The sequence below is a fragment of the Rhinolophus hipposideros genome (assembly GCF_964194185.1).
Source record: "Rhinolophus hipposideros genome assembly, chromosome: 20".
NCBI lineage: Eukaryota > Metazoa > Chordata > Mammalia > Chiroptera > Rhinolophidae > Rhinolophus > Rhinolophus hipposideros.
In genome coordinates this window covers 14,061,266-14,088,863 of record NC_138066.1, presented here as the reverse complement: position 1 = coordinate 14,088,863, position 27,598 = coordinate 14,061,266, and the positions used below count along the sequence as shown (strand labels likewise).

General features: G+C 34.6%; 1 protein-coding gene across 2 annotated transcripts in view; it reads left to right on the top strand.

Annotated features, from left to right (window-relative positions):
• The window catches only part of PAFAH1B1 (platelet activating factor acetylhydrolase 1b regulatory subunit 1), a 63,250-nt gene extending 35,961 nt beyond the window's left edge, over positions 1-27,289 (top strand). For both annotated transcript variants that reach the window (XM_081027638.1, XM_081027639.1), the window contains 9 exons: positions 9,366-9,450; positions 9,706-9,780; positions 10,699-10,905; positions 16,023-16,191; positions 18,007-18,109; positions 18,839-19,067; positions 20,320-20,421; positions 22,344-22,500; positions 23,396-27,289. In XM_081027638.1, coding sequence (XP_080883764.1) covers positions 9,366-9,450; positions 9,706-9,780; positions 10,699-10,905; positions 16,023-16,191; positions 18,007-18,109; positions 18,839-19,067; positions 20,320-20,421; positions 22,344-22,500; positions 23,396-23,469 — 1,201 coding nt within the window. In that variant the 3' untranslated portion in view covers positions 23,470-27,289. The remainder of the gene's footprint in view (positions 1-9,365; positions 9,451-9,705; positions 9,781-10,698; positions 10,906-16,022; positions 16,192-18,006; positions 18,110-18,838; positions 19,068-20,319; positions 20,422-22,343; positions 22,501-23,395) is intronic.
• The last annotated feature ends 309 nt before the right edge of the window (positions 27,290-27,598 follow it).

Genomic DNA, 27,598 nt, shown 5'->3' with positions numbered 1-27,598 from the left:
ATCTGGCACCATGCGACTTCTGGCTCTTCCTCAAAGTCTAAATGACCATGAAGGGTAAATGTTTCAAATCCATTCAGGACATGGAGGCAGCCACAAGAGCGTAACTAAAGACGCTCCCAAAAGAGGGATTCCAGAACTGCTTCAGAAAGTGGCAAGAACGGTGGGATGAGTGTGTTCAAAGTGCGGGGGATTAATGGCAATGTGTCTTTTACTGTAATACATTTTTTTTTAATTTAAACATTCACCATATTGTTTGATCACACCTCATATTTCCCAGCTTCACACTAAAGAATATAAAAGAGGGTCAGGTTATGGTCCCTTTTCTTCCAGGAAATTGTAAATCTATCTGAGGAGCAAAACCAAAGTTACTGAAGTGTGTAAAGCCTAAAGAAAAAAAGAAAATGAGATTCAATAGAAGAATCTTTTTATGAAGGCAAGATGTGAATTGGGCCTTAAAGAAAAAAAGAAAAAGTAGGCATTATAGACGGGACTGAAGGGGAGAAAGGGAAAGAATAGTACATGACAAAGATCGCAGTGTATACTTGATCAAATTCTTCAACATTTTTTATTTTAAAATATTTCTTAACCAGGAAAGGTCTTCATTAAGATTAAAAAAGTATCTTGTCATTAACATTTAAAAAATAAATCTCTCAAACCTTCAACCAAATGTAACAGTTAATGGTAAAACACTAGAAAGAATGTCAGGAACATTGATGTCAAGAGTAAGACAAGTATGCCTATAATCAGTACTGTCATTTTAAATGGTTCCCAAAGCAATCCATCTGAATAATAGATATCAATATTGGAAATAAGATTAAATGAGCAAAACGACTGAAAAGACAGAACAGGAACAGATTATGGACAAGCAAGGCAAAAAAAGAAGAGATTTTAGTGAAAGTGGTATTTTAAAAAGACCTATTTCTCAGAAGCATACAAGCAGATTAGATGGGATAGCAACTCAGTAAAGGAAGATCACATTTTAAGTCAAGCCCTAAAGAATAAAAGTGAAGATCTCTTAAAATCAGGCCATATCATATTAACTATCTTCAGAATTACCTGGGTAAATGTAGGATCCATTTGTTGATGGAGCAGTTTTTACCCTGCATTGAACAGTAGGATAGTCAGTAATCTTCAATACGACTAATGAATTTATATTTTTAGAATTAGTATGCGTCAAGTCCTAATAGGTGGCTGTCATTCCACTGTTGCCTGATGAATCATTTACTTGTCCCTCATCCCCTTTCATCACTCTCAAATACCTAATTGAATCCCAGCCCTCAGCTGACTTCCAACCTCCTATTTGAAATAGGAGCTACTTAACATATATAATTAACTTTCTCAACTTCCTGATTGGCATTTGTGGCATTGCCTTCCTCTTCTGTAACAATCCTCTTCTAATACAATCCTCCAGAATACGGTCAAATCCTGTAGTGAAATGAAATGGGACAATAAAAGGGCTTTGTATGAGTTTCACAGAAAGGCAATCTTGACCTCGATGACATTTTAAATATGTTTAAGGATGCCTACAGTAATGTCAAATGTTAAATATATTTTTGAAACCATCAGCAATTTCATAATTTTGGTTCAAATTCACAAATGAAGTATTTGTTTACGGGCTTATTATTTTAACAAGTCTAACATTAAGAACAACAACACCTAATATAACAGACACTCATCCCTTTCTCCTTCCTTGTTTTGCTTTACATTTAAAAAATGTAAATGTTTCAGAGTTGTTTTTCCTGTTGTACAGCCTGACTTTTCCTTATGGGTTTCTTAAGTATACAAAATAATTTTTTACTGTATTTTAAATGGATCTCACAGTTAAATAAAATAAATGTCTTATAATTATTATAGACGTATTAAAATTAGAGGGAAAATATGTTTTAAAAGTTGCAAGTTGTACTGAGGAACAAGGCAAAATGTCCCCCTCTGGAGACATTGCTGACCTCTGACTTAACATTAGGCCATGCCAACTCTCTTAACAGGTTAAGAGGATAAAGAAGAAAACATAAATAAAGGGCAGGGATCAAAACGGAACTGTTCAGTGGTGCCATCTGCTTTGTGGTTTCATGACTCAAAAAATTTTGTCTCACAATGAGAATGAATAGTAATGCATTTTTTGTGTTCATTTTTTGGCTTGCTTTTTTAGAATATCCAACAGTGTTTTTACTTATTGGGTAGATAGGTTTTGTTTCTGCTCTGGTGTGGAGAGTGAGGGATAGATTCTACCTCAGACCCAGATATCTGCTGACGAGAAACGGTAACTGATAGGCTCGTATACCAGGCATCTGTTCTTCTGCTTAATGGTGAGGATGAGGGTCCATTCACTCTGACTCGCTCCCCTAAATTTCATTCTAGTTTTCCTTGTCACTGCCAGGATAATCTCCTTGTGACGTCTTACTGTGCTTGTACTTGTCCCAAGACTCGTAGCAATTGAATCGTGGACTCCCCTTTGGAAGTTGGTATCTTCAGTTGTGATGGTGAAGGATGGTCATTGTAACAACCCTTTGTCAGGGCATGTTAGGTTGGAAAGGTGTAAGACCTATGGCCAGGAGCTCATCTGTGCTTCTCTTTCCGCAAAGGCTCAGTGTGTGATTGTTGCATATTTAAGAAGTCATGTTACCTGTGTGGCAGCAGCTTATAGAATGAATGGCCCTCAGTAGTCTCTGCTTGAAATGAACTTTATTCACACCTTCTCTAGGACTGTGGAGTTCATATTGGTGTTAGTCTAAAATGGTGTAGCCTTGGGGCGGCCGGATGGCTCAGTTGGTAAGAGCAAGAGCTCTGAACAACAGGGTTGCAGGTTCGATTCCCACATGGGCCAGTGAGCTGTGCCCTCCACAACTAGATTGAAGGCAACAAGCTGACCTTCCAGAGGGGCGGCCAGATGGCTCAGTTGGTTGGAGCACGAGCTCTAAACAGCAAGGTTGCCGGTTCAATTCCCTCCATGGGATGGTGGGCTGTGCCCCCTGCAACTAAAGATTGAAAACAGCAACTGGACTTGGAGCTGAGCTGCGCCCTCCACAACTAAACTGAAGGACAACGACTTGGAGCTGATGGGCACTGGAGAAACACACTGTCCCCCAATATTCCCCAATAAAATTCAAAAGAAAAAGAAAGAATAGTTTTTTAAAAAAAGGTGTAGCCTTTGGTGTGAGAGTTTTCTTCTGGAGCAGGGCACTACAGCGAACAGTATGCTCCTGGTGGCGTGGAGTTCCATGCTTGATCCTGCCAGTTTCCTCCGTTATTTTAATGGTGTGCCCTCATAACCCTGCAGGCATCCCAGATTCACTGGGCAGCTGTAGCCTTTTAGCGAGATGCACCTTCCCTCCATTGCTATTCTAATCCCTGAATATGTGAGATCAGCCTTTTTCAGTGTATCTTGTTTAATGGGCCTGAGGGGAAAAAATCTCAGTTTGTCAGCTTTTGATTTACCCTTGTTTCTCCTCATATAAGCAATGAAATAAAGATGTGTATAGAATTCCAGACACTTTTATTCAACCTCACAGAGTGCTAGAGTACACAGCTTGAAAAATACTAATGTCATTTTGACTCCAAGAGAACCAGGTTTGATTCCCAGCTGCACCACTTGCTAATCAAAAAGTCAGTTAAGCTCTGTGAGCCTGTTTCTTTACCTGTGAAAAACAGCTTCTACCTTAGTCTTCTCTAATGCATGCTCTGTAATTCCCTCTGCTCCGGTTAAAATTTGGGAGAGATGTTTGGCACTTTGAAGTATTCTGCTTTTGTTGATACAAGCGTATGTTGGTTGTATACAGTCTTTTTAGAGTTGTCATCGTTTGGCAGTTCATAACATTTAGAGTAACTTTTAAAAATTTTATTTTCATTTATAAGAGGGAATGTGTATACGGGTTGGTAGTGGTATGGTGTTGTGTTATGGCTACAGAATTATTCTGGGGAATAAAAAAACAATAAAGACAGTGTAGGAAGTTGGCCAAAATGCTTAAAATCTAATCCTGGCATTTTAATAAACTTGGAATAGTTTAGAAAACGAACACAATCTCATTTGTTACTGTAATAGTATCAAAGGACAGCAGTGGACTATTTTCAATGTGGTGCTTTTACACATGTGAGCCTGAGCTCTGTCTAGTCAGTTCTGTTTGTTCATGGATAAAAACCCTTCGTCTCAGTTCTTTTGATTTAAACCATTTTCTCTGATTCTATAAGGGTTACTGGGTTTTGGTCTACTCAGAATGACCTATTATACTTCTGCATGAATTTTTCTTTTATTTTCCTGATTGGTTGCTTTTCTTTATCTCCTGGGGCTTAATTGGTTAATTTAAATAAAGTATATGAAGTTTCTTTGAGAGATTATTATAAACTTGTACCTTGAGGTCCACTTGTTTCAAAAGAGTAATAAGTCTTCCATCCTTAATAAAACTGATGAAAATCAACGCTAGGTCAACAACTGAAGTTAGTAGCAAACCCCAGAAACACACTTGAGGCTGTTAGAACCAAGAGATTATTCAGTCTTATTCTTACATTAAGGGATGGTAGTACTCCTTGCTTCAGTTATAGGTTCCACATTCACTGGAACAGTAGTTGGCTTAGATATTAAAGGATGAGACAATGGGTGCGGGGCCAAAATTACCTGTCCCAGGGAATCTGACTTCTGTTGCTTGACTGTCATTATTATTTACCTGACCCGTGGCTAGAAGTGTGACTAAGAAGTCTGACTAAATTGTATTTGATTGGGAAATAGAATTGACTAGACTTTTCTGGGACTGGGTTGTAGACTTCGTAAATTATCAGTATGTTGTACAACTATCCCTAATGGTATTAGACTCATTTAAACTTCAGTTCTAATTTATTGTCTGTTTTTGCACATATATCTTGCTCTTTTGGTAGTTCCGTATTATATTATTAATGACATGTGATATCTCTTTTCCTCAACTCTCAAATGTCATGGTGTTATTAAATATTTTACCTTTATTAGATAGAAGGAGATCCCATCACTGATATTTGAAAAACTCACTGCTCCTCCCGACTCCAATATTTCATAGTGCTCAGTTGACACCTTATTGTGGAATGGACTACTAACACTTCTTTAAATTCTAAAAATGCACTTGCTAAAGTCAACATGGACCTCTTAGTAGCCAGATTGCTTGGACTTTTTTTAGGCTTATTTTGACCTCTCTTAGATCTTTATCACTGTTACCCATTTTCATTTCTTTGAAACTCCCTTCTCCATTGGCTTGCTGACATTTCTCAATTCTCTTAACTAGGGTCCTTCACTGTGATAGCTTCTTTTTAAAAATATTTTTTATTGAAGTATAATTGTCATACAACCTAATAGCTTAAGTATTGGTATCTGTCAAGGTTCGTTATTTACCTTCTAGTCTCCTTTTTTCTTCCCATTGTATAACCTTCTTCTGAAGTGTCTTTCACCACTTACATAGTTTGAAGCACTACTACCTGTTTGCTAATTTTTCCAAATCCTTTTCTTGTCAGATCTCCCTCAAGCCTCTAGCTTGTGTATCCAGTTACCTGTTCTATCATATATCTTCATTTCAATATCTTAAGCTACTTCAAGTCAAAAGATTTAAAACTTAGCTTATTATAGTCTCTCTCTCCCTTTTTTTCTTCCTCTTCTGTGTTTCCTGTCCTAGTAAATGTTGCGATGATCCACCAGAAACTTGTGAATCAACTATTTTCTCCCATCTTCCACATTTAGTCAAGTTACCAAAAAAACGAACAAATCTAGTGGTTAAAAGTTTGCGTCATTCTTGGTTTCAAGGATTATGTGTAGGGCTTTTTTAAGAGCAGTTTAAGTCCATTTTAAACACATTTATGAAAAAATACGATTGGATTGTTTTCCTAAATCATTTCACTACTTGCTAGTTTTTTCACCTTCGATAAATCAGTCTGCTAATACATAATGTAGAGGTACCACACTTTTCTACCTAATTTAACAGGATGGTTTTAGAATCAAGAGACAGTGAATATTTGAGGTGCTACTTTATGCACATTTGGAATTACCTACATCTTTCTAATTAATCATATTTGCCACACAAAAACTTTTAAAATACAGATGTTGGGTTAAGCCACATAGAATTTGGAAATACAGGAAGTCCTCATTTAACATCATCGATAGGTTCTGGAACTGAAGAACCAATTTTACTTTAGGCTAATTGATGTATGAACAAGAGTTAAGTTCCTTCGGCATCTCATCCATGTTATAACGAAACGATGTTATTCAAGGACCGGCTGGATTGCAGAAGTTTTAAAAATTTAGCATCTAGTCCATGTTCATAAAAGTTACATAAGCAAAATCAAAAGGTATCAATTATTTGTTTATTTCAGTCAGTAAATATTAACCCAAATGTTTTGAAAAATAAAGATGTAAAGGAATGACAATCATAACTACTGGTAGGAGTATGAATTGGTACAACTCGGGGAAGCAATTTGACAATAGCTATCAAAATGTCTTAAAAAATGTGTGTAACTTTTGTCTTAGTCTGTTCAGGTTCTATAACAAAATGCCATAAATTGGGTGGCTTATTATAAACAAGAAAGATTTATTTCTGACACTTTTAGAGACTAGGAAGTTCAAGATCAAGGCACTGGCAGATTATTAATGAGTAATCACCTCCCAAAAGCCCCACCTCCAAATACCGTTACATTAGGGATTAGGTTTCAACATAAGATTTTGGGGTGGGGTGGGGTGGGATACAAACATTCAGTCTGTATTATCTTTTGATTCAAATGTAAAAATATGAGAAAGGCTTATCTATATGAATATTTATTTGCAACATTGTTTAAAATGGAAAAAAAATTAGAAACAGCCTAAGTAAGCATTAGCAATAGATGATTGCGTAAATAAAATTGGGTGCACTTATATAATGGAATATTGTTTTGAGTATTAATAACTGTGAAGTCATAAATGAATATTTACTGAGAAGGAAAGATTTTTCACAACATGTTGAATGAAATTAGCAGATTAAGTTACTTAATTAAAAGCCATGCATACGCCTACATAGTGATGTGAACATACGGACAAAGAACATGGTATGACATTAGTTTGAAAGGTTAGCAGTAATCTCAAAGTGTTGGAAAAATTTTTTTTTTAACTTTTTTTTTGGAATTTTTTTTATATTTTTTATTTTTTTAATTTATTAGTTTCAGGTGTGCTAGACAAGGTAATACTTAGACGTTCATCATTTATATCCCTCACACTGTGAACCCCCTCCCCCCATCCACTATCCCTCCGACCTCACACCGAGCCATCACATTATATATATAAAATTATAGTTGGCATTCATTAATGTTTAGCTTTTGGTGTACAATGCCGTGATCAGGCATCCACAGTATCCCTGAGGTGGTCTCCCAAATAGGACGCATGTCCATCGGATACCCAATAAAATCTTTACAACATTATTGAATACGTCACTCCCAATTCAAAAATCTGTATGCACTCCTATGTTTATTGGAAATTTTTTTTAATAAGGAAAAAGGAATAGTCATTTTGCATTTTTTCCTTTTAACATTCTTATCTGGAAAAGTGTCACGATTTATCCATTTTTTTAAAATCCATTAAGATTTATAATCATTACAATTTGTGCATATGTAACATACATGTTACCTGTTATATGAGCTTCAGAGTTGTAAGCTGTGTGCGGTGTGTTCAGGCAGTTTCAGGCCTTAGGGCTTGACCCTGAAGTAGAAGTGGAACTAGGTAGAAACAGTAAATATTTACAAGTACTATATATATGATTCGTTTATCCTTGACATTTCCCCCATTATTTGCTTGCTATTGGTTTTTTAGATTGAAAGAAAATAAAGCTAAGAAATAGATGTCTTTTAGCTTGTTTCCCTTATTATTTGGGATATTCTAACCAAAAGAAAGTTTATTTGTGTTGAAGGTTTATATTACAGGCTTTGACAACATAGTATTTCATGGAATGTTTTGAGAGAGTCATTGCCTTCCTATTGTGTATCATTTTAGAAGGCCCAGGTAGAACTATTTGGTGGAAATTAAGAAGTAGATTTTGGCTGTGTGTAAAGAAGATTCTTGTTAGTGAATCAAGTTATCATTAGTGGAACAGGACAGAAGGTACAGGCTGTGATATGAGCAGCACGCAGACTCAAAATCATAGTAAGAACTTACTTTTCCTCAGCCCCCCATCCAGGAAAGCCATGTGCTAAGCTTGTCTTACACTAGTTATTGTATTTTAATCTTTGCTATGCTAATAATTGCCTGGAACATGAAGTGTTTGCTCTAATGCCCTGTTGTCTTTCTCTACTGTTTGTTTAATTTTTAACGTGCCATTGAATTAACACTTAATCCCACCAATTCTACGATATGACTAGTGTTTTTATTTCCAAAAGCATTAGTGAGGCAATAGCATTGACATTTATACAGGGATAATCATAACAGCATTGTTTGTAATAGTAAAATAAAAGCATGTTTCCATAATGGAAATACAATATAAAAGAAAAGGCAGATTTACATCTGATAAAGAATGATTGGTAAGATTAAGTAAGTGGATGTGACATTCTGTGTAAGACATACGTAGTGTACTGTACTTGTAGTTTGTTTTAAAAACAAGTATTGATTATTTCTGGACTATGCAGGGATATGTGTTTATAGGTAGATTATCTCTGAAAGAAAACACAAAACACTGGTTAAAGTGATTGCTAAAATCACTTTTTAAAGAAAATCCCAAGCAAACAACTATCTGTATCACAGTGGACTTAAGACTCACAAAAAAATTTGAGAGAGAGATACTGGAATACGTTGCCTTAGGAAAGAGGTAGTTGATTTTCTGTTTGAAAGAATATAAGATCATGAAAAGGCCATCTGCTAATTCAGCTTCTTTAACCTTCACATTCTTTGTAATTCTAAATGAATGTCTTATTCTGTGATCGTATGCTAAGTTTATAGCTTGTGCCCTTTTTTCCACCTACTCTAATGATTTAAATTATCTCTTACATTAAAATTCTTCTTAATTGTAATTTTATCAGAACAGTTCTTTCTGCAAAACTAAATTTCAGTTGCATAACAAGTAGTAAGGGAAGGCTAAAGGTACACAGGAACAAAATAGATGATTACTGTCACAAATTGATACCTAATTATATAAGCCATAATTTGACCTACAGAGTGAGTACCCACTCTCTAAGGTAAGGAACACATTAGAATCTTAAAACTAAAAGCTCAAGAATAATATATGTGGGTGTACTATGTCATGGCTACAGGCTTGGGGAGGAGGGGGTCCATTTTTGGGAAATACTTGTGTGATTTGGAAGGTAATACTCTTAAAATAATGTCATGAGATTTTTAAATAAATCATTTCTTCAAAATAGAAACGAGATTTTGTTAGGAGTCATTTGAATTTGTTTTCTTTCAGAAATCGAGCTATAGCAGATTATCTTCGTTCAAATGGCTATGAAGAAGCATATTCGGTTTTTAAAAAGGAAGCTGAATTAGATGTGGTATGTTTGACTTTTACAATTACTCCTAGTATAGTTAATGAGTAGATTTTACTCAAGTATCAGCAGTTAACAGTCACCTGAGTAATTCACAGATCTTATCATTTGTCTTTTACTTGGCACTAAACTTGATTTTCACCCATTTGTATAATTAGATTTTTTGTATAATTAGATTTCTTGGACTTAGATAAATGGTCTGTATGGCTTGAACTATTGTAGTTGAGCCATTTTTTAAATGGTTCTCATTTTTGCCTCTAGAATGAAGAATTAGATAAGAAATATGCTGGCCTTTTGGAAAAAAAATGGACGTCCGTTATTAGATTACAAAAGAAGGTAACTACGTTTTTTCTTTAAAGTTAGTTGTATTTGGAATGTTCTTACATAAACTTTCTGAAATTATTAGCATAACAAATTATTCTCCTGCATTAATTATAATTATATTTAACCTTGAAAAGGCAAATAAAAATACATTTTTGTGTATTGAAAAGATCCTTGACCCAGACAGATCATTGCTGATACATGCTAACTCGTGTAAACCGGGTACTGGTGGGTTGAATCTACACAACCCTAATTTCAAGGAATTGATAGTAAAGAATTTATTTGTGCACTTAGATGGGAAGAACGCTTGGAGCCAATATGATGCTGGGAAAAGAGCACTAAAGTATGTGCTTAGACAAGTTATTTTTATCTCTGAGCTTTTATTTTTATGTGTAAAGTGAAGGCAATAAATAATATTCTGGTCCTCAAATTTAATTTTTAATATGCAAGATTAGAGTATACAATAAATAACATTGTTATAACATGAGTTAATCTATTCAAAGTTCCCAACACATAGATGCTAAATAAGTGTTAGCTTTTATTGGGAATATTAATATTATTAGTATGTACAATGTAAACTGTGGTTTGGGAAGAATTAAGAGTAGCAGACTTCAGAGGGCTCAACGTGGGTGTGTACTGCTCTTCCTTTAATTAGTATATATAAATTGGAATTTTTCTTTGAATTAAGTAAGACAAAATTGTACTGAATTTTTCTCAATTTTTAGTTTGTCATACCACTAAAAATTTTGCTGGTATATGATATAGATCATTTTTAATAAATCTGATGAATGCTTTGTAAATTACTGATTTTTTTTCAAGTATCCTGCATGCATGCACATATATGTATATTATGCAATATAAAGGCGGTATTTAAAAATATCAAATATGCTATCTTTATTGGAATCTGTATGTAACTATGTGTTCATTCTCAAGGTTATGGAATTAGAATCAAAACTAAATGAAGCAAAAGAAGAATTTACGTCGGGTGGACCTCTTGGTCAGAAACGAGACCCAAAAGAATGGATTCCCCGTCCACCTGAAAAATATGCATTGAGTGGTCATAGGAGTCCAGTCACTCGAGTCATTTTCCACCCTGTGTTCAGTGTTATGGTCTCTGCTTCAGAGGATGCTACAATTAAGGTAATTTTTTCAAAATGAATGATGTCTAATAGGATAATTACTAAAAGCATATTTAAATTTAATTGGGTGAGAGAAAAAGATCCTGAAAATGAGGACCTGAAAAGAAAGTCAGAAGGGATTCTTTGAAACTGTGTGATTGGTTCTAAACCTTAAAAGACAGAATTAGAATAAAATTTCATTGTAGCTGCTGGGAGGCAAGCGGCCAAACAAGTTCACTGAATATGAGAAAATGGGTGTTGCTAATTTAGTGTTGCCCAGTAGGCCAACTAGTGCTTGAATAATTTTTGTTCTTGGAGAATGAGGATAGAAGTGTGTGCCTTTTAAGCAGAGGTGATAGATGAAAATACAGGATTATAGCACTAGTAATTCGGGGGATGAATATATTCTGCAAAAGAATCCAATAGAGGATTTATTTAAATTAGGCTCTCCTTGATATAGTTAATATTGGCTATCATTCCAAATTAAACAGTTCTCTCCAGAGTTGTGGGAATATAGGGGCTTTTCACTTTGTGTTGTTTCTTTCTTTCATTTTTGTATTTTTCACAATAATCATACACATTTTAGTGTTTTATCTTTTGATCAAAAAAAGGTAGTTTTTATAATTCCCTTTGATCCAGACACAATACAATGGCGGTTGTATAAACCACCTGCAGAAAGACAAATAAAATATAGTTAAAAGGTTTAGGTATGTTTCTGTGTTCTAAGACATATTTCAGATTAAGTTCTAGATTATAAATTTTGTTTGTAGAGGTTTAACTAAGAAAATGTGAGTAGATTACAATTGTATACTGAGGGTGCCAAAAAAATGTATATATATTTTAAGAAAGGAAAACTATTAAAATTGTGATACTCGATATATACCGATAACAAAAGATGAATACAAGTCATGTTTGCAATTAAAGAGGTGCTCAAAGTGGTTACCATCAGCATCCAGACACTTCTGATTATGGTTAATTACCGCTTGAGCAACGTTGACCAAAGTGGCCACTTGGATACATTTTTTGGGCACTCCTGGTACATCATATAGCAGCAGTCGAGCATAAAATGCAGGAATGACAAATGTGACTATACATAACCTGTTCTTCGTTGTTAAACATTGTTTTGTGTTTTCCTTATGTGGTTTCTTTAGTTTCTAAATCAATGGCTTCCTTCCATCTTGTGTTCTGGTGATCCAGTGGGCGGCTGCAAAATCATTGGAAGAGAGCCTTAAATTCATGTGCGCCATGTATTTCTGTAGGCCGGGATGATTACATACTAGTGCACTAATATATTGCTATTTTTCAAATGTATATAGACGTGTATTTAAATTATTGATTTCATGACAGTCTTTTTAAGTACAAAAACTGCACTGCTATCATGAGACATAGGGGTGAAGGAGAAATTCTTGAATAAGTTGAAAATCCAGTCTTAACTATTGATTTTGCAGTGTTGGTGTAAAAGCAGAAAACAGAACTGTAAATGTACCACCTTAAAATATATCTGTTGAGTCAACTCTAAAATATTATAAATGAAGTTTTAAAATTTTTCTCTATGATCATATCTCAGCAACTAGTCAGTTTTTCCTTCCATTTTGTTTTTATTTCATATGCACACGTGGTTTTCTTAATAAAAGGCATTTGTTTAGTTTTGTTTCCCTTTATTATTAAACTTATTTTAGAAAAACCTTTCTTTGTTTCTAATGAATCATCATTTTTAATGATATCAAACTGATAGTTTGATTTATATATGGAGGCTTTTTAGGATAGTTAATGGTCAAGAGCACAGGCTCTGGGTTCAAGTACTGACCCTGCCACTTAATAATTAATGTGATCATGGGCAAGTTAACTTTTCGTGCTTCTCTTTCCTCATCTGTAAAATGAAGATAATTAATACCTGTTTTATATGGCTTTGGGGAGGATTAAATAACTTAATACAGGGAAACTGCTGAAAATAGTTCTGGCCAGATAATAAAGGAATACTTATCAGTGTCAGCAGTGTTTTAGTACTACCATTAACAAATCTTCCTTTGGACTTTTAAGTTATTTAAGTTATTTAAGTTATGGTTATCCACTATCATAAACAATGTTTTCTATTCACTTTTTTCCCTCATAAATTACTTCCTTGGATATTCTGTGGAATTAAAAAAAAAAAAACCGTGTCTAATTCCCTTCCATACTTTTCTTTCTTCTATTGTGGAAAACTAGGTGATTTCTAAATGTGATTATGCTAGAACTACTTTCCAAGCTTAAAGGAGAACACAAAGACAGAATTTTTTGTAATTTTGTGACTATCTTGGCCAAAGTGATTGATATGTTTAAGGCTCGATTCATTTGTTGGGAAAGGGAATTAAAAATATGTCATAAGATTCTTTTGCTTAAAATGAAGTAACATATACATGATACATATAATAGTATAGTGCCTGGCTAATAGTAGAAAAACGGACTGCAGGAAATGAACAGATAATTAATGCATAGAAGAAGAAAAACTGGCTAACCAACAATAACAAAAGTTTTGGCCTCACTACTAATAGTAGAAGAAAGCAAATTAAAATTACAATATGTATCAAATCTGCCAAGATGTTTTACTTTTTAAATAAGAATTCCCAGTGGTGATTAGAATTTGATGAAGCAGGCATTCTCGTTACATGTAATACAGTCTTGTGGTGGAACAATTTAGCAGACTATATGAAGAGCTTTAAAAGTTTATACTTTTTGACCAAAATTTCTTTCACCATCACTGTATAACCTAAGTATTGAAAAATGAGGACAGATATTTTTCAGTATTCCAAGATTTTCGCTTGACTCCTTTCAAAAGAATGTTTACTAAGTTTTTCATGACATGGAAAAATTGTTACTATCAGAAGCAAAGGGAAAACTGGATAATGAAGTATACACATTCATTATACTTGAAAAGCATAGAAAAAAATTCAGGAAAACATGCCATTGATGATATTTTTTATTTCCTTTATATCAGTACATTACAATTTTTATCATGATCATTTATTTTATAATCAATCATACAAAAGGTAAATACAAAGAAAAATAAAATTCTTACTAATTCTTGACATTAAACTAACACTGAAATGCTTTATTTGCTTACTATTTGTGAAGAAACAGAGTTAATTTTCTGGTTATATTTATTTTAGAGAAAATGCTTTAATGTTCTTGAATGAATGCATGGAAAGAAAGTTAACTAAAACTGAAGTGAACTTCAAGATCACACCTTATTTATTTTTCAGTATGTGAAATATTCATCAATTCTTGGTGTCAAAATTAAACATACCAAAATAAGACAAAGATATTTAAATACATATAATTATAGACCAATACAATACCTTTCATAAACACCGATGCAAAATCCCTAACATAAGCAAATTCAATCCAACGATTCATTAAAAGGATAATTATTAATACATCATAACCAAGTAATGTTTATTCCAGAATGCAAGGTTGGTTTCACATTCGAAAATCAAATCATTGTGATCGATGAACAAAAAAATGTAATAGGTTCCTAAAAAGCCTTTTGACAAATTCCAGTATGCGTTCATGAGTAAAAACTCTGAACAAGCTAAGAAGGGAGCTTCCTTAACCTGATAAACGGTAAAGGTACTCGAAAAACCTACATAAACATGATGGTGGGAAACTGAATGCTTTCCCCCTGAGATCAGGAACTAAGGCCAGGATGTCCATTCTCAGCCACGTGTATTCACCTTTGTACTGGAGTGCTCAGCCAGTGCGATAAGGAAGAAGCAAAAATAAAAGGCACGCAGATTGGAAAGGAAGAAATGAAACTGTCTTTATTGGTAGATATGAAGTTCTATGTAGAAAATCGCAAAGAATCTACAAAAGCTACTAGAACTCTGACTGAATTTAACAGAATCATGGGATACAAGGTCAAAGTACAAAGCATAACTGTATTTCTATAAACTAGGAATGAAGAATTTAAATTTTAAAATGCCATTTACAGTAGCATCAAAAAAACCCCACAAAATACTTAAGGATAAATCTAACAAAATTACACAAAATTAAACAGTAACACTTCTATGTAGAAGTACTTGAACATTTAAATGATAAAATTTTTGTTTATATTGGGAAGGTTATATAAGTTTTCTATTAAATGTTAGATTGTTTTTTTTAGGTTCATTCTTTTATGTAGTTACAATGTGTATAATCTTACGTTCTTTACATAATATTTTATACATGTCATAAATTCCTTATAGTTGCAAATTTTATATCTTACTTAGTCATTCCCTATGTTGAATATTTAGATTATTTCCAAGTTTTCAAAATGCATTTTCTAAGTTTCTCTAAATTGGTTAATATACATCCTACCACAGATAAATTTGAACTCATGGGAAGAATGAAATTAATCATTTGATTTTAGAGTAATGTAATTGGTTAAAGATTAAACTTCCGGCTTGCATTTGGCCGACAGAATGAAGTCTAATGTGTTCTTGAGATCTCTTTCTAATATTTATTCCTTTTTCAAAAAATTTTATAAAATGTTATTTGAACCAGATTGACAACATAAACCAGGGAGCAAGATCTCAAATGCTCCCTAACAATTATTATTGATAGCTCGTTATTTCTATTAGAAAAGTCATCTTTAATATATGTGGCTGTGAGTTTGTTTTTACATCAGAACGACATACGCTTTTGTTCATCTGCTATTCATGGAGTTACGACTTATGAGGTCTTTTCTGGGCCTCTTAGATCTCTGAGCTCTGCTTGTCTAGTAGAATTGAGTACTCCTTTATCAGTTCCCTCATATTCTACATATAAATGCCTGTCATAGCCTTCTAAAACTTTTTTGTTTGTACTTACATTTACTTATTTATATGTCTGTTGCCTACTCAGACTCGAAGGGACTTTGTCTTATGGCTTTATATAGCTAATCACTAGCATAATTAGGATATGGTAGATAATGTAGTACTAGAGGTCAATTTAATAATTGCACCATCAATTTTCACTATAGAGAAAAGACGAATTTACACTTCAAGATGTGCTATTTCTAAGACAGTTACCCTTTGTCACTTGCTCAGTTAATTAGTAAGGTGCCAGACTGGACTGTTGAGTGCAAATGTGAAATGAAAAAAGAATTATAGGTTGATATTAACCAATTTTCTGTTCATGTGACAGGTGTGGGATTATGAAACTGGAGATTTTGAACGAACTCTTAAGGGGCACACAGACTCTGTACAGGATATTTCCTTTGACCACAGTGGCAAGCTTCTGGCTTCCTGTTCTGCAGATATGACCATTAAACTATGGGATTTTCAGGGCTTTGAATGCATCAGAACCATGCACGGTAAGGGTAGAGAATGGTTATTTTGATATTCTAACCTGGCATTCCAGAGACAATATTGTTTTCTAACAGTGTGCAAGTTCCCTTCGTTCAATTGTCTGTGTTGGTGGAGGATCCTATGATTTAGATAGTGCATGGATAAGCCACAGTAGTTGACAGTTGTTTCTGTTACGAGGCTTTAAATATCTCTTAGTTATATAAAATATTTCATTTGTTTCCATGAATATTTTTAGATAAGAAAAACTGCTTGGACATCTATCTTTGGGAAACTGAAGTTCAGTAAGAGTTGGTGTAATAAAAGCTGGAACCCAGATTTCCTTGCTCACTTTTTTAATGTTCCACGTATACTGTAGTGTCTCATTGTTAGGTTGTTTTCCTGGGTTTTGTCATGGAGACTGTTCTCTGAGGCAATTTGGCTTTGGAAAGAGCTTTGGAATCAGATATCTGGGTTCAGATTCCTACTTGTTTACTTATGGCATTAGGAAATTTTAACCTCTTTCATCTTCAAGATAGAGGTAATAATACCTAAGTCATAGGCTTGTGAGGATAAACTGAGATCACATAAAGGCATACCTTGGAGATACTACGGATTCAATTCCAGACCACCACAATAAAATGAATATCACAATAAAGCGAGTCACAAATTTTTTGGTTTCCCAGTGCATATAAAAGTTATGTTCATACTACATTGTACTCTACTAAGTGTGCAGTATTATGTCTATAAAAACAATGTACATACCTTAATTTGAAAATGCTTTATTGCAAAAAAAAGGTAAAGTCATCATCTGAGCTTTCAGCGAGTCATAATCTTTTTGCCGGTGGAGAGTGCTATCTGGATGTTAATGAAAACGCTGTATCTATGAAGTGCAATGAAGCAGAGCACAATGAAATGAAGGATGCCTATACTTATTCATCTTGGTTTAGTACCTGGCACGTAGAAGGTGTCCACTAAATAAGAATTTTTGTTGTTTCTTTAAACATAATGAAATTTGAATGTTTGGATTTTATATAAGGAACACATACTATGTTAGTAATAAACACTTTTCTGAATAAATTATCCAGTGATATTAGCACATTGGGAAGCTATGTGGTTACATAGAGGGTATAATTTGAAGGGTGTGTTTTCTTCCCAAATTAAATGCATTCATGAAGCTTACCAAGTAAAAGAATTCTATTGAATACTTTTTTAAAAACTCTGTATTTATGTTTCTTTAGCCTGTATCTTGTTGCTCTAATTTAAGAAGAGTTCTTTCCAATCATTGTGTATTCCTTAAAATAGTGTGTTTATTAGGACTGGGGGGCTTTTTTCCCAAAGGATAGCTAATTAGGATTGTGAAATAATGTATACAGAATAATGCGGTTTTTTTACCGTCATAAACATCAACAACAAAAACAATCATTTTCAACCACTATTTTAAATATGGAACCAAATCCCCATTTTAAAAATCTGTTTACCTGTATAAATCTTATTTCTGTTTACTATCTTAGAATATCACCAGTAGAAACGTGTTTTTTCTAGTGTTCATACATAAACATTCAGTGTTATTAATACAGTGCTGATAATACTGATGCCTTGTGATTTTAAAACAGTTGTACAGGTTGAAATTGAATCATAAATTGAGCTGGCTACTTATTTCATTGTGGGTTATTTTATTGTTACTAGTTCCTTAACTTTTTTGTGTAAATCCAAATTTCTGAACAAATTTTTTATAAAGCCCAGTGTATTTAAAGTTGCTATGACATTTGAAATCCCATGAAGAGTATCATGGTAAACTTACTGGTATGTCACTTAATATGTTGCTGTGTTACATGTTTTAGGCCATGACCACAATGTTTCTTCGGTAGCCATCATGCCCAATGGAGATCATATAGTGTCTGCCTCGAGGGATAAAACTATAAAAATGTGGGAAGTGCAAACTGGGTAAGTAGATTTAGTTGAAAAGGTGTATCAGCCAAAGAGACAGTAACAAAATTGTGTTCTGAGTGTTCCAGTAGTTTTGGCTTTAACCCATAATGATCACCATGACAATGTATTATTATATACTTTAAAATTAAGTTTTGATCTCTAAATGTATCCCAAAAAAGAACAGAAATTATAAAAGAAACTGTCCTTCCTTGGGAGCCATTTTTTGTGTAATGGCTTATTTTGTCTGTGGTCTTCTTTTAGGTGATCTCTCTGTGGGTTGAAATAAAATGTAAATAACATTGTGCAGGTATGCCCCTATTAGGTTTAATTTGGCTGTGCTTAGAATTACACGATTGTTATAATAGAACCTTAACCTACCAGTTTTACTCAGATTAGTAGAGCATGCTTTCTTCCCAACATGGCTAGAAATATTTTTGTCAGGTTTATTGTGTGTGTTTAGTTTTGAAAGATTTTCTCTATATATTTTACCTTCTAGATTTTTTTGTTGATTTGGTTAGCTCCTTAATGATAACTTCCGTCAACTTATTTTAACTGATGTTTGACTTTCCAGCCTGTCCCTATCTTTTATTAACCAGGAGTGTACATTTATTCTGTTGACTTGCATACGATTTCTCTAACTTGATGCCATTCTCTTCATTCCAGTGCATAGCTAGTTTTGTATTGCTTTTGGGAAGTGTTCCAATGATTGCTATGTATAATGTAAATTATTACTTATTTTGACAGCTACTGTGTGAAGACATTCACAGGACACAGAGAGTGGGTACGTATGGTGCGGCCAAATCAGGATGGCACTCTGATAGCCAGCTGTTCCAATGACCAGACTGTGCGCGTGTGGGTCGTAGCCACAAAGGAGTGCAAGGCTGAGCTTCGGGAACATGAGCATGTGGTAGAGTGCATTTCCTGGGCTCCAGAAAGCTCATATTCTTCCATCTCTGAAGCAACAGGATCTGAGGTACTGTGATTTATGTGTCACGTCATGATTTTATTGCTCATATCTCAGAACCTTAGATAGTTCTTCTGATTCTCAGTTTCAGGGCCATTAAGGCATTAAAAAATCTGCATTCCAGAATTCTGGATCTTGAAATTCTTTACTCTTTCCAGTTTGCAGATGTGTTTATATTTTTTAACCAGTGATTATTGTTGCTGTCAGCTGGACCCTTAATATGTGCTAGGGATGGGTGTTCTCCTGAAGAGTTCAAATGGTCATTCACATTTATCAGAAATGCCATTGTTTTAAGAGTATACCAGAGCAAGATAAAACTTATGGGAGAGATTAAAGTTATCTTTTAGAAGAATATCCTTCTTTATTGAACATAATTATTTGTAAAATAATTTTTGGTGAAATGCAATTCAGTATTGTAAATACTTGTTTTTAAATAATAATTCATATGGAAGCCTTTGATACTCTTGATCATTAGACTCACTAGCTGAGTCTCAGTTTTTATTATATTTCTTTACGATTCTTAACTTGTGTTCTTCATTTTATTCTTTATGATTAATACCTTAAAAGTAAATTACAGAATATTATTTCTGTGAGTGAATAAGTTGTTATGAGCCAAAATTAAGCACATTTCTTTTTTTATAGAGACATTCCTATTGTGGATTTTTTAAAATTGCATTTTAAGAAAGGAAGGAGGAGAATCTCCACCTGCTCCCATCCCCACCTCCCCAAAGTTTATTTTTCTAAATGAAGCTTCTATTGTAATCTCTATTTTGGCTGGCTGCTTGCATTTTCAAATTCTTTTTACTGCCCTCTGGTGGTGGTTACTTACCATATGTCATAAATTTGGTTCTGGCTGGACTTTACAGGCTGGATTAAATAATTTTTAAATCCTTCTTAATTACAGAAGTCTTGAGCAGTAAATTTATCATCTTGGTATTGTAGAAATTGAATCTTAACCTAAGTGAAGATTTTCTATTTTTATATTATCTGCATAGCCTAGGTGTGTTAAAAGACTTGTTGCATTTTGATAGAGAAAAACAAGATGAGTAAGTGCTGGAGATCTAATGTATAGTGTGGTAACTACAGTTAATAATACTATATTATACACTCGAAATTTGCTGAGAAGGTGGATCCCCACCAAAGGGGGGAGATAGTTCTGTGAGGCGGTAGATATGTTAATTAGTTTGATTGTGGTGATCATTTTAAAGTCCTTACATAACTTCTTGCATGGAAAAATCAACTTTTATATGGTTTCTTATAGACTAAAAAAAGTGGCAAGCCTGGGCCATTCTTGCTGTCTGGATCCAGAGACAAGACTATTAAGATGTGGGATGTCAGTACTGGCATGTGCCTTATGACTCTGGTAAGTTTGAATAATTGCACTGCTGCTTTTGCATCGTTACTGTGTTTATATCTTTTGGGGTCAGATGTCTTGTGATATAATTTAATCTAAATTATACTAGGCTTTAAAATAACTTCTTTGTAAAGATACTTTTTCTTAAACTTTTGTTATTCCATTGTTACAGTGCTATAAAAATTATTCCTAATCAATGTCATGTTATATAAAGGAACTACAAAGCCAGTCAGTGCTTGGAAGGAGGTCCTAGCTCACTGTATCTTTAAAAATGATACATCTCTTATGGATGGCAAATGAGTATAGACTCATTTTTTTGAAGCTGTTTGTGTCTGTTTCACTATATTTTATTTTAATATGAATCCTTTATTACCTGTTTTTTTCACGTTTCAGTTTATTTTATTTTACTATTATAGAAATTAATGGTGCTGGCTTTATGACTTAGAAATGCTTGTTTCATTTTAGAAGCACCTAGATTTCAGTATGAGGATATATAAACTACAGTATGGGGTTGTGGGCATTCTTGTTTGCCTAAGAAATTTCCAAGGGGATCTGTGGTCATTAATCCAGTAGCAGTTTTTGTAATTTGGCATCCATATTTGTTTTAGAGGTTCTTTAGATGGTAACTGTACCTTGAATTGATTATCTCTATAGGATATGATAGATACATGAAAGTATCATCAAGAATTGATTAGAAAATTAAACTCTCCTCTAATAATATTCTGAGCTGAGTTGAGGTATAATATATTATTAGAAAAGATGATCTACACTTAAAATCAGGTAGCATGTGCTCTCCTCTTTTGTAATAACATGGTTCACCATTCATTTCCCTGGAGGTTTTTGTCTCCTGTTTTTCAGCTGAAGGGGGTTACTTTTTTGCTTTTTAAGTAACAGTTATTTACAGTTCAGAAAAATTTAGAAATATACAGAAAAGCCAAAAGAAGAAGATAAAAATCACACTTAGATCATGTACCATATCTAATAATACCTACCAAGTGTACTTGTTAGACAAGAATTGTCTAATAGAGCTTTTTCTAATAATGATCTGTATCTGCTCGATCCAGTGTGGTCGCTACTAGCCCTGTGCAGCTGTGGAGTTCTTGGAATGTGGCTAGTAAAACCGAAGAACTGACTTGTCGATTGTATTTAATTTTAGTTTATATTTAAATAGCCAAATGTGATTAATGGTTACCCTGTTGGACTGTGCAATTCTAAATCTTTTTCTTAAATTACTATGTAGATGAATGTGGTGATGTGGTTTGTTTGTTTTTTAAGTAAACATTTTATACTGTACATACTGCTTTGTAGTGAACTTTTAATTTAGAAAGTGTATGACACTTGCTCAGGTCATTACATACTCTACGCTGATTACATATAGTGCTTTGATGAACATTTTTTTAAACTCTGGGCACATTCTTAATTCTTAGGCTAAATTGTAAGAAATGGAACTGTTGGACAGGGGATATAGATGGATGGATGGATGAATTAGATACACAGCGAATACCTATATATTCTTCACTTAGAGTCCCCAGTTGTTAACATTTTCATATGTGTGTATACGTGTGTGTACATTTTGCTGAACAATTTGAGTTACTTGTAGACATCGTGACAACATGTATCTCCTAAGAACAAGGGTATTCCAATATTAATACACAATTTCTTCAGTTATCCCAGTAGTGTCCTTATTTTAGCCTCTATCCAGGAACCAGCCAGGCATCACACATTGCATTTACTTGTCATGTCTTGTTAGTTTCCAGTCTTCTTTAATCTAGAAGAATTCCCAAGACTTTTTTTTTCGATCTTTTTGTCTTTTTTAGCATTGCCTTTGGTACTGTAGTTTTAGTGCACTTTGAGTAATGACTTACTGTTTTCATAGATGCTATTTAAATAATGTATCCCTTTACTAAGTCAGATACCTTTTTGTTTTTAAGGTGGGTCATGATAACTGGGTACGTGGAGTTCTGTTCCATTCTGGGGGGAAGTTTATTTTGAGTTGTGCTGATGACAAGACCCTACGTGTATGGGATTATAAGAACAAACGATGCATGAAGACCCTCAATGCGCATGAACACTTTGTTACCTCCTTGGGTATGTATGAGTTATGAGGTTTCTGAGCAACTAGATTTTGGATGTAACAAAGTTTTATGTAACTCTATGGACTTTTCCAGGTAAGAAATGACCATGTGCTTTTAGGGCAGAATAGAGAAGGGAGGTTAAAAAACTTCATGATTCCTACCATTTGTTTTAAATTCTCTTTTCCTTAACTCTCTCTCTCTCCATCATCAGCCTTATAATAAATAAATAAAAATTACTTTCTCCATTGCAAAACATTGGTTTTAGAAATTAGAATTGTGAAGAGGATGCTTTCTGACCACGCTGATAGGTAATTTTTCTCCCCTGCTAGTTTGTAAGTTTCTCAAAGGAAATCTTGCTCGACCTTTTTCCTCTAGCAGGTATATACTATCATGTGCTAGGAACTCAGGGAATTATATTTCAGTTTAATAAACATCCTTACCATCATCTGGACCTGAATCTAGAATCGAAGATAGTGAATAGAGTAAAATACAATACGCTCGGGTGTGGTGGACCTAATGGTGAAGATAAAACCTTAGCGGAATAGGGCTAATGCCCACCTTACAGGATGGTTACAGGATTTGAACATGAATATAAAGCATTAGCATTTAGCTTAGAACATAGTTAGTGTTCAGTAAATGGACACATTGCGGCTACCCTTGTTAGATTGAATGTTTATTCAGCCTCAGTTGGGATAGGGTTTTTGTTTGTTTGTTTGAAAGTGTTAATACAGGATTTAACTATTAAGTCTCAGTTTCCTTAACATAGTTGGTTAGCTTGATACCTTCTAGGGGTGTATGTGGGTGTAGAAAAAAGTAGGTATTCCTGGCCCTTGGACTTGCTTATTTTGTGGCTTATTAAAAATTGTACGTGACTCAATCTGACTTTAAGCCTTTTCTTTTTCTTTCAGATTTCCATAAGACGGCACCATATGTCGTTACTGGCAGTGTAGACCAAACAGTAAAGGTGTGGGAGTGCCGTTGATTGAGTCTCATGTGGCCCCTGCTCCCTTTTTTCCTCTGGATGCACTCTGATGATACCATGGTTACCCCATTGAGCTCTGTTTAAATAAATATTGTCCTTTCATGTAAATTATTCTGGATGTAGATTGAGCTTATTAAATGTTACACACAAAGTATTCATGCATGGTGAATCCAAATTGTATACTGTAAATTTACATACGTTGTCTAGAAGTACCATAGGGTTTAAAAACCTGGGCTGGCATTGGTCACACCAGGCCTGAGAAGGCAGAAGTTGAATAAATTGAACTAGGGCACTAAACTGAATAGTTGACAGTGTCATTTTATGTTGGATTATTAATTCTTGTTTTTCTTTCTGCTGTCTGTTGGTGCCTGACTTGATGGCCCCATTTGGGGGAAAGTGGTGGTTATTAGGGCTTTTTCTGAAATGTGTATTTATGTAACATCACTTAAGTGTGCTTAATAAATCTTCTTTAAGGATGTTAGATAATAAGGCTACAATTCAAAATCTTCTGAACCATCTATGTCATTATTGAGGATCACACATCGGAAGTGTTGTCATGACACATTTGCCAAACCAATAGGATACATTTGTTTTGGCAGCCTATCAGGCGAAGGCTAGTGGTATATTTATGTAAGAAAATGACTGTAAATCTCAAATAAGAAAAATCTCAGCAGCTAATAGCAAATCATTTATTTCATTTGGGTCTTAATGCTTTGTAAACAGGTTGAAAAACACTGTAAGACTCTAAACTTCTATTTTCCACACTAGAAATACACACTTCTAGTTGTATTCTCCATACTATGAGACTGTATAGTGATGTGACTTCCAAGTAGAATTTAATCTTCCCATTTGAGTGTGTCATGGTACAATAAATCACTATTTGTTTTTGTTTTTTAGGGATGTGCAATGTGCATTACATAATGGCAGAAATATTGAAAACGTTATGTTTGCCCATTTTAAGGGAGTGGGAGAAATACAGCAGTTTGTTTTTCAACATGACTCTGATATCAGTTTGAACTGTGTTTAACTTAAAAGTTAAAAAAAAGACAGTTTAATGGAGCGTGCATAAAGATGTACTGTGTTTTCACCGTTTGTTTCTATGTAAATGTTTGTAAGTATATGGGCCTGTCTGTTAAGTGGGTAAGTCCATATATATGTATCTCACACACATACAACCTCCGTGTCTTTGGGTCCTGAGCTTGAAGAAGTGCTAACACATAAAAGTAGAATAAATCTTGCTATGGAATACCATGCTTTAGAATGAACCCTTTTTGATCCTCATGCTTCTGAAAACTAGGTCTGACTCGGGGAATTTTTCCCAGCTAAAGGAAAATCACTTCCGTTATCCCTCTCCCCCAATTGGGCTGTTCAGCATTGTACATGTCCGCCACATATTGTATATTGTGATCCAAAGTTACTACAAGTAGGTTTAAGAATTATCTGTGACTTTGGAAACAATATTCCATTACAGATTATTAATAAATAATTCCATTGCTTAGCTAACCAACAGTTATTTTTAAGAAGGTCATTTGAAAAGTTAACAGTGAAATAACAAAAGACAGTTTAACAATGAAATTTATTCGGAATTACATTTTATTCATTTGTGTAATAGGTGACTTTTTAAATGTCCCTTTTAGTATATTTAATGAAAATTTGGTTTCTGAAAAGGACAAAGGGTAGAGTTAACGTCTTGTAGATACACAGAGAATAGGCCATATATATACTAGAAGCAGCTTTATGTCTAGCTTGTGTCTTTTTGTTTGTTTGCTTGTTTTTAATTCCTGAGAGACATCTCTGGAAGGAAAAGTGTTTTGAGAACTAATGGCTATCTTTGAGGACATAAATTACAACTTAAGCTAATTTCTTAAATACAGTAGAATAACTTTCAGGACAATATTGCCTCACAACCCTGCTCACATTGAGAAGTCTTTTTTTGTTTCCCCTTAGCTGTTCCGACTGGATTTTTCTACAAAAGCTATGGAAAAATATCTTTGTTCTCATTTGCTGCTATTTCCTGTCCTGTTTTAAGAAATATAAATACATAGAAATGGTGCATCTTAACATTTGTTTGTACATGTATAAATGTCATGTATTTTAATTCATTTTTAGCATGTAGCAACACAAATTGTTTAAGGGTAAGCCACAACATCTAGAAATCACTCATAGATATGAACAATAAAGGAAAAAATGGTACCGATTAAAGAGGAAACAAGCTGCTGTTTGCTGGGTTTTTCACCCTGCAGCATACAGTGACTTTCACTGACAAAGGAGAAACATCGTTGCTCTGTAAACAGTTATCCTTACTTGGGAGATTGCCACAGCCCGCTGCTTAGTTGAGTTCAGACATCTTCCATTTAAGAAGCAGCAAACATTGAATCTCAGGGATGGTCCTCAACTGGATCCAAATGTAACGAGCCCTGTTTGAATAATGAAGGGGGTGGGGGAGAGTGATCCATCCCCAATACAGAATCAGATTTGCAGAGGTTTCCTGCACTGTTGTTTGACACTGCCCTGTTGATGCCCTTTCTTCCTGTTGCCTCCATTTTCTGTCTGCTGTCTAACCCTGTGCCTTGCCTGGGATAAGTACAATGATTAGGTTACTGGTTTGGATTGTAAGTAGAGGAATTTATTAATTGGTTTTAGAGGTTCACTGCTGCTTTGTCACTTTCTCAGTCAAATTGGCCATGTATTAAGAAATAAAAAGCTGGTAGAATTGCATCCTCAGATGATTACTGACTTTTTGTGTGTGTGAAAACAGACATTCCAGTGCCACCCTTATGTAATGTGCCCAAGAAGACCTAGCTGCACCCTTGAAAATGCAAGCCACAGAAACTGGTTTAGACATCGCTTGGAGAATAGTTGCTTTTTGACATGGCATCTTGCACTTTAGGAGACTAAGACCGTCCAGTTTAGTCCGAGTGTGGTGTGACCAGTGCTGTGCCCAGAGCACTGCTGTAAGATCGCTAGTGTTAGCGAGTCGTCGGGGCTGTGCGGCGCTCGCTGTCGTCTTTGGAAGTTTTGGCTGTAGGTCAGCAGACCCAGTCTCCTCACTGTCAGTGCCCTGCTCTCCTGTTTGCTTCTTTCTGTTTCTGTGTGAACTTCCAGGTAATATCACTCATTAAATAGTTTTTTTAATTAAAGAAAAACTATTTAAAAGTAAAGGGTATTTTGTTGACCGTGGTGGCTTGATAATCCTTAAAGCAACTGAAGTTGAAATTGTTGAATTAAAGGACAAGGCACTTAAAATGGTTACTCTTTCTGTCCAGCTGTATATAAGTCTAATGTGTTAATCTAGATGATGCAAAGAAGAATCTCCTGGTAGAGAAGCAACATGTACAAAATCGGTGAAAAAAGTTGTGTTTTTTTTTTTCCAGTGGGGTGGGGGGAGGGCAAGCTGGATTTACAAGTCACAACTGGACTGAACTGGCCTTTTTATCTTTCCACTATATCATGTAAGTAGCTGCTTTCTTGTCCTGCCTATCCTTCAGGCACCCCTACAGCTCACTCTGAAGATGACAGAAACACAAAATCTTCGAGTTAGAAGTTGATTCTGACACTGACATGAAGGCAAGCATTGATTTCATATGAACGTTGCAGAGGTGGTGATTGGAGAAAACAATTCCCCAGATTGTAAGAGTAAACTGAAGATATTGACACATTTTAAAAAATTCAGTAAAGGAATGTATATAATATTGCTCTTGTGTTTTACAGTAAGATTTGTTGCTCTCAACTGTGTAAAACAAAATTTATTCATGTTTTCTGCATATTAAAAAATCTTATTGTACCAATTGGTAAACTATTAAATGCCTATAAAACTAGATGTGATTTTATTTTTTTTTGTTTCCTTGTACACAGATTTAAAACTTTTTAAGTTGAATCCTAATAGGGACTGAAGCTGTGTTAAGCACTGGTCACAGAGTATGATGTAAATTGGTGGCAGGGTAGCAGGCCGTTGATGGAAGGCTTTTTTTCCTTCAAAGCAATGTCAGCACTGCCTGTGCTGTCTGCTTTCTTCTCCCTATTTGGAGAAAGGAGCTAGGAGCAGTGGTGGTGGGGGCTCCTGTGGTGGGATCTGCCAGCTGCAGCCTAGTTTTCTAAGGCGCCACCCTCCCCCCTCCAGCAGCTCTTC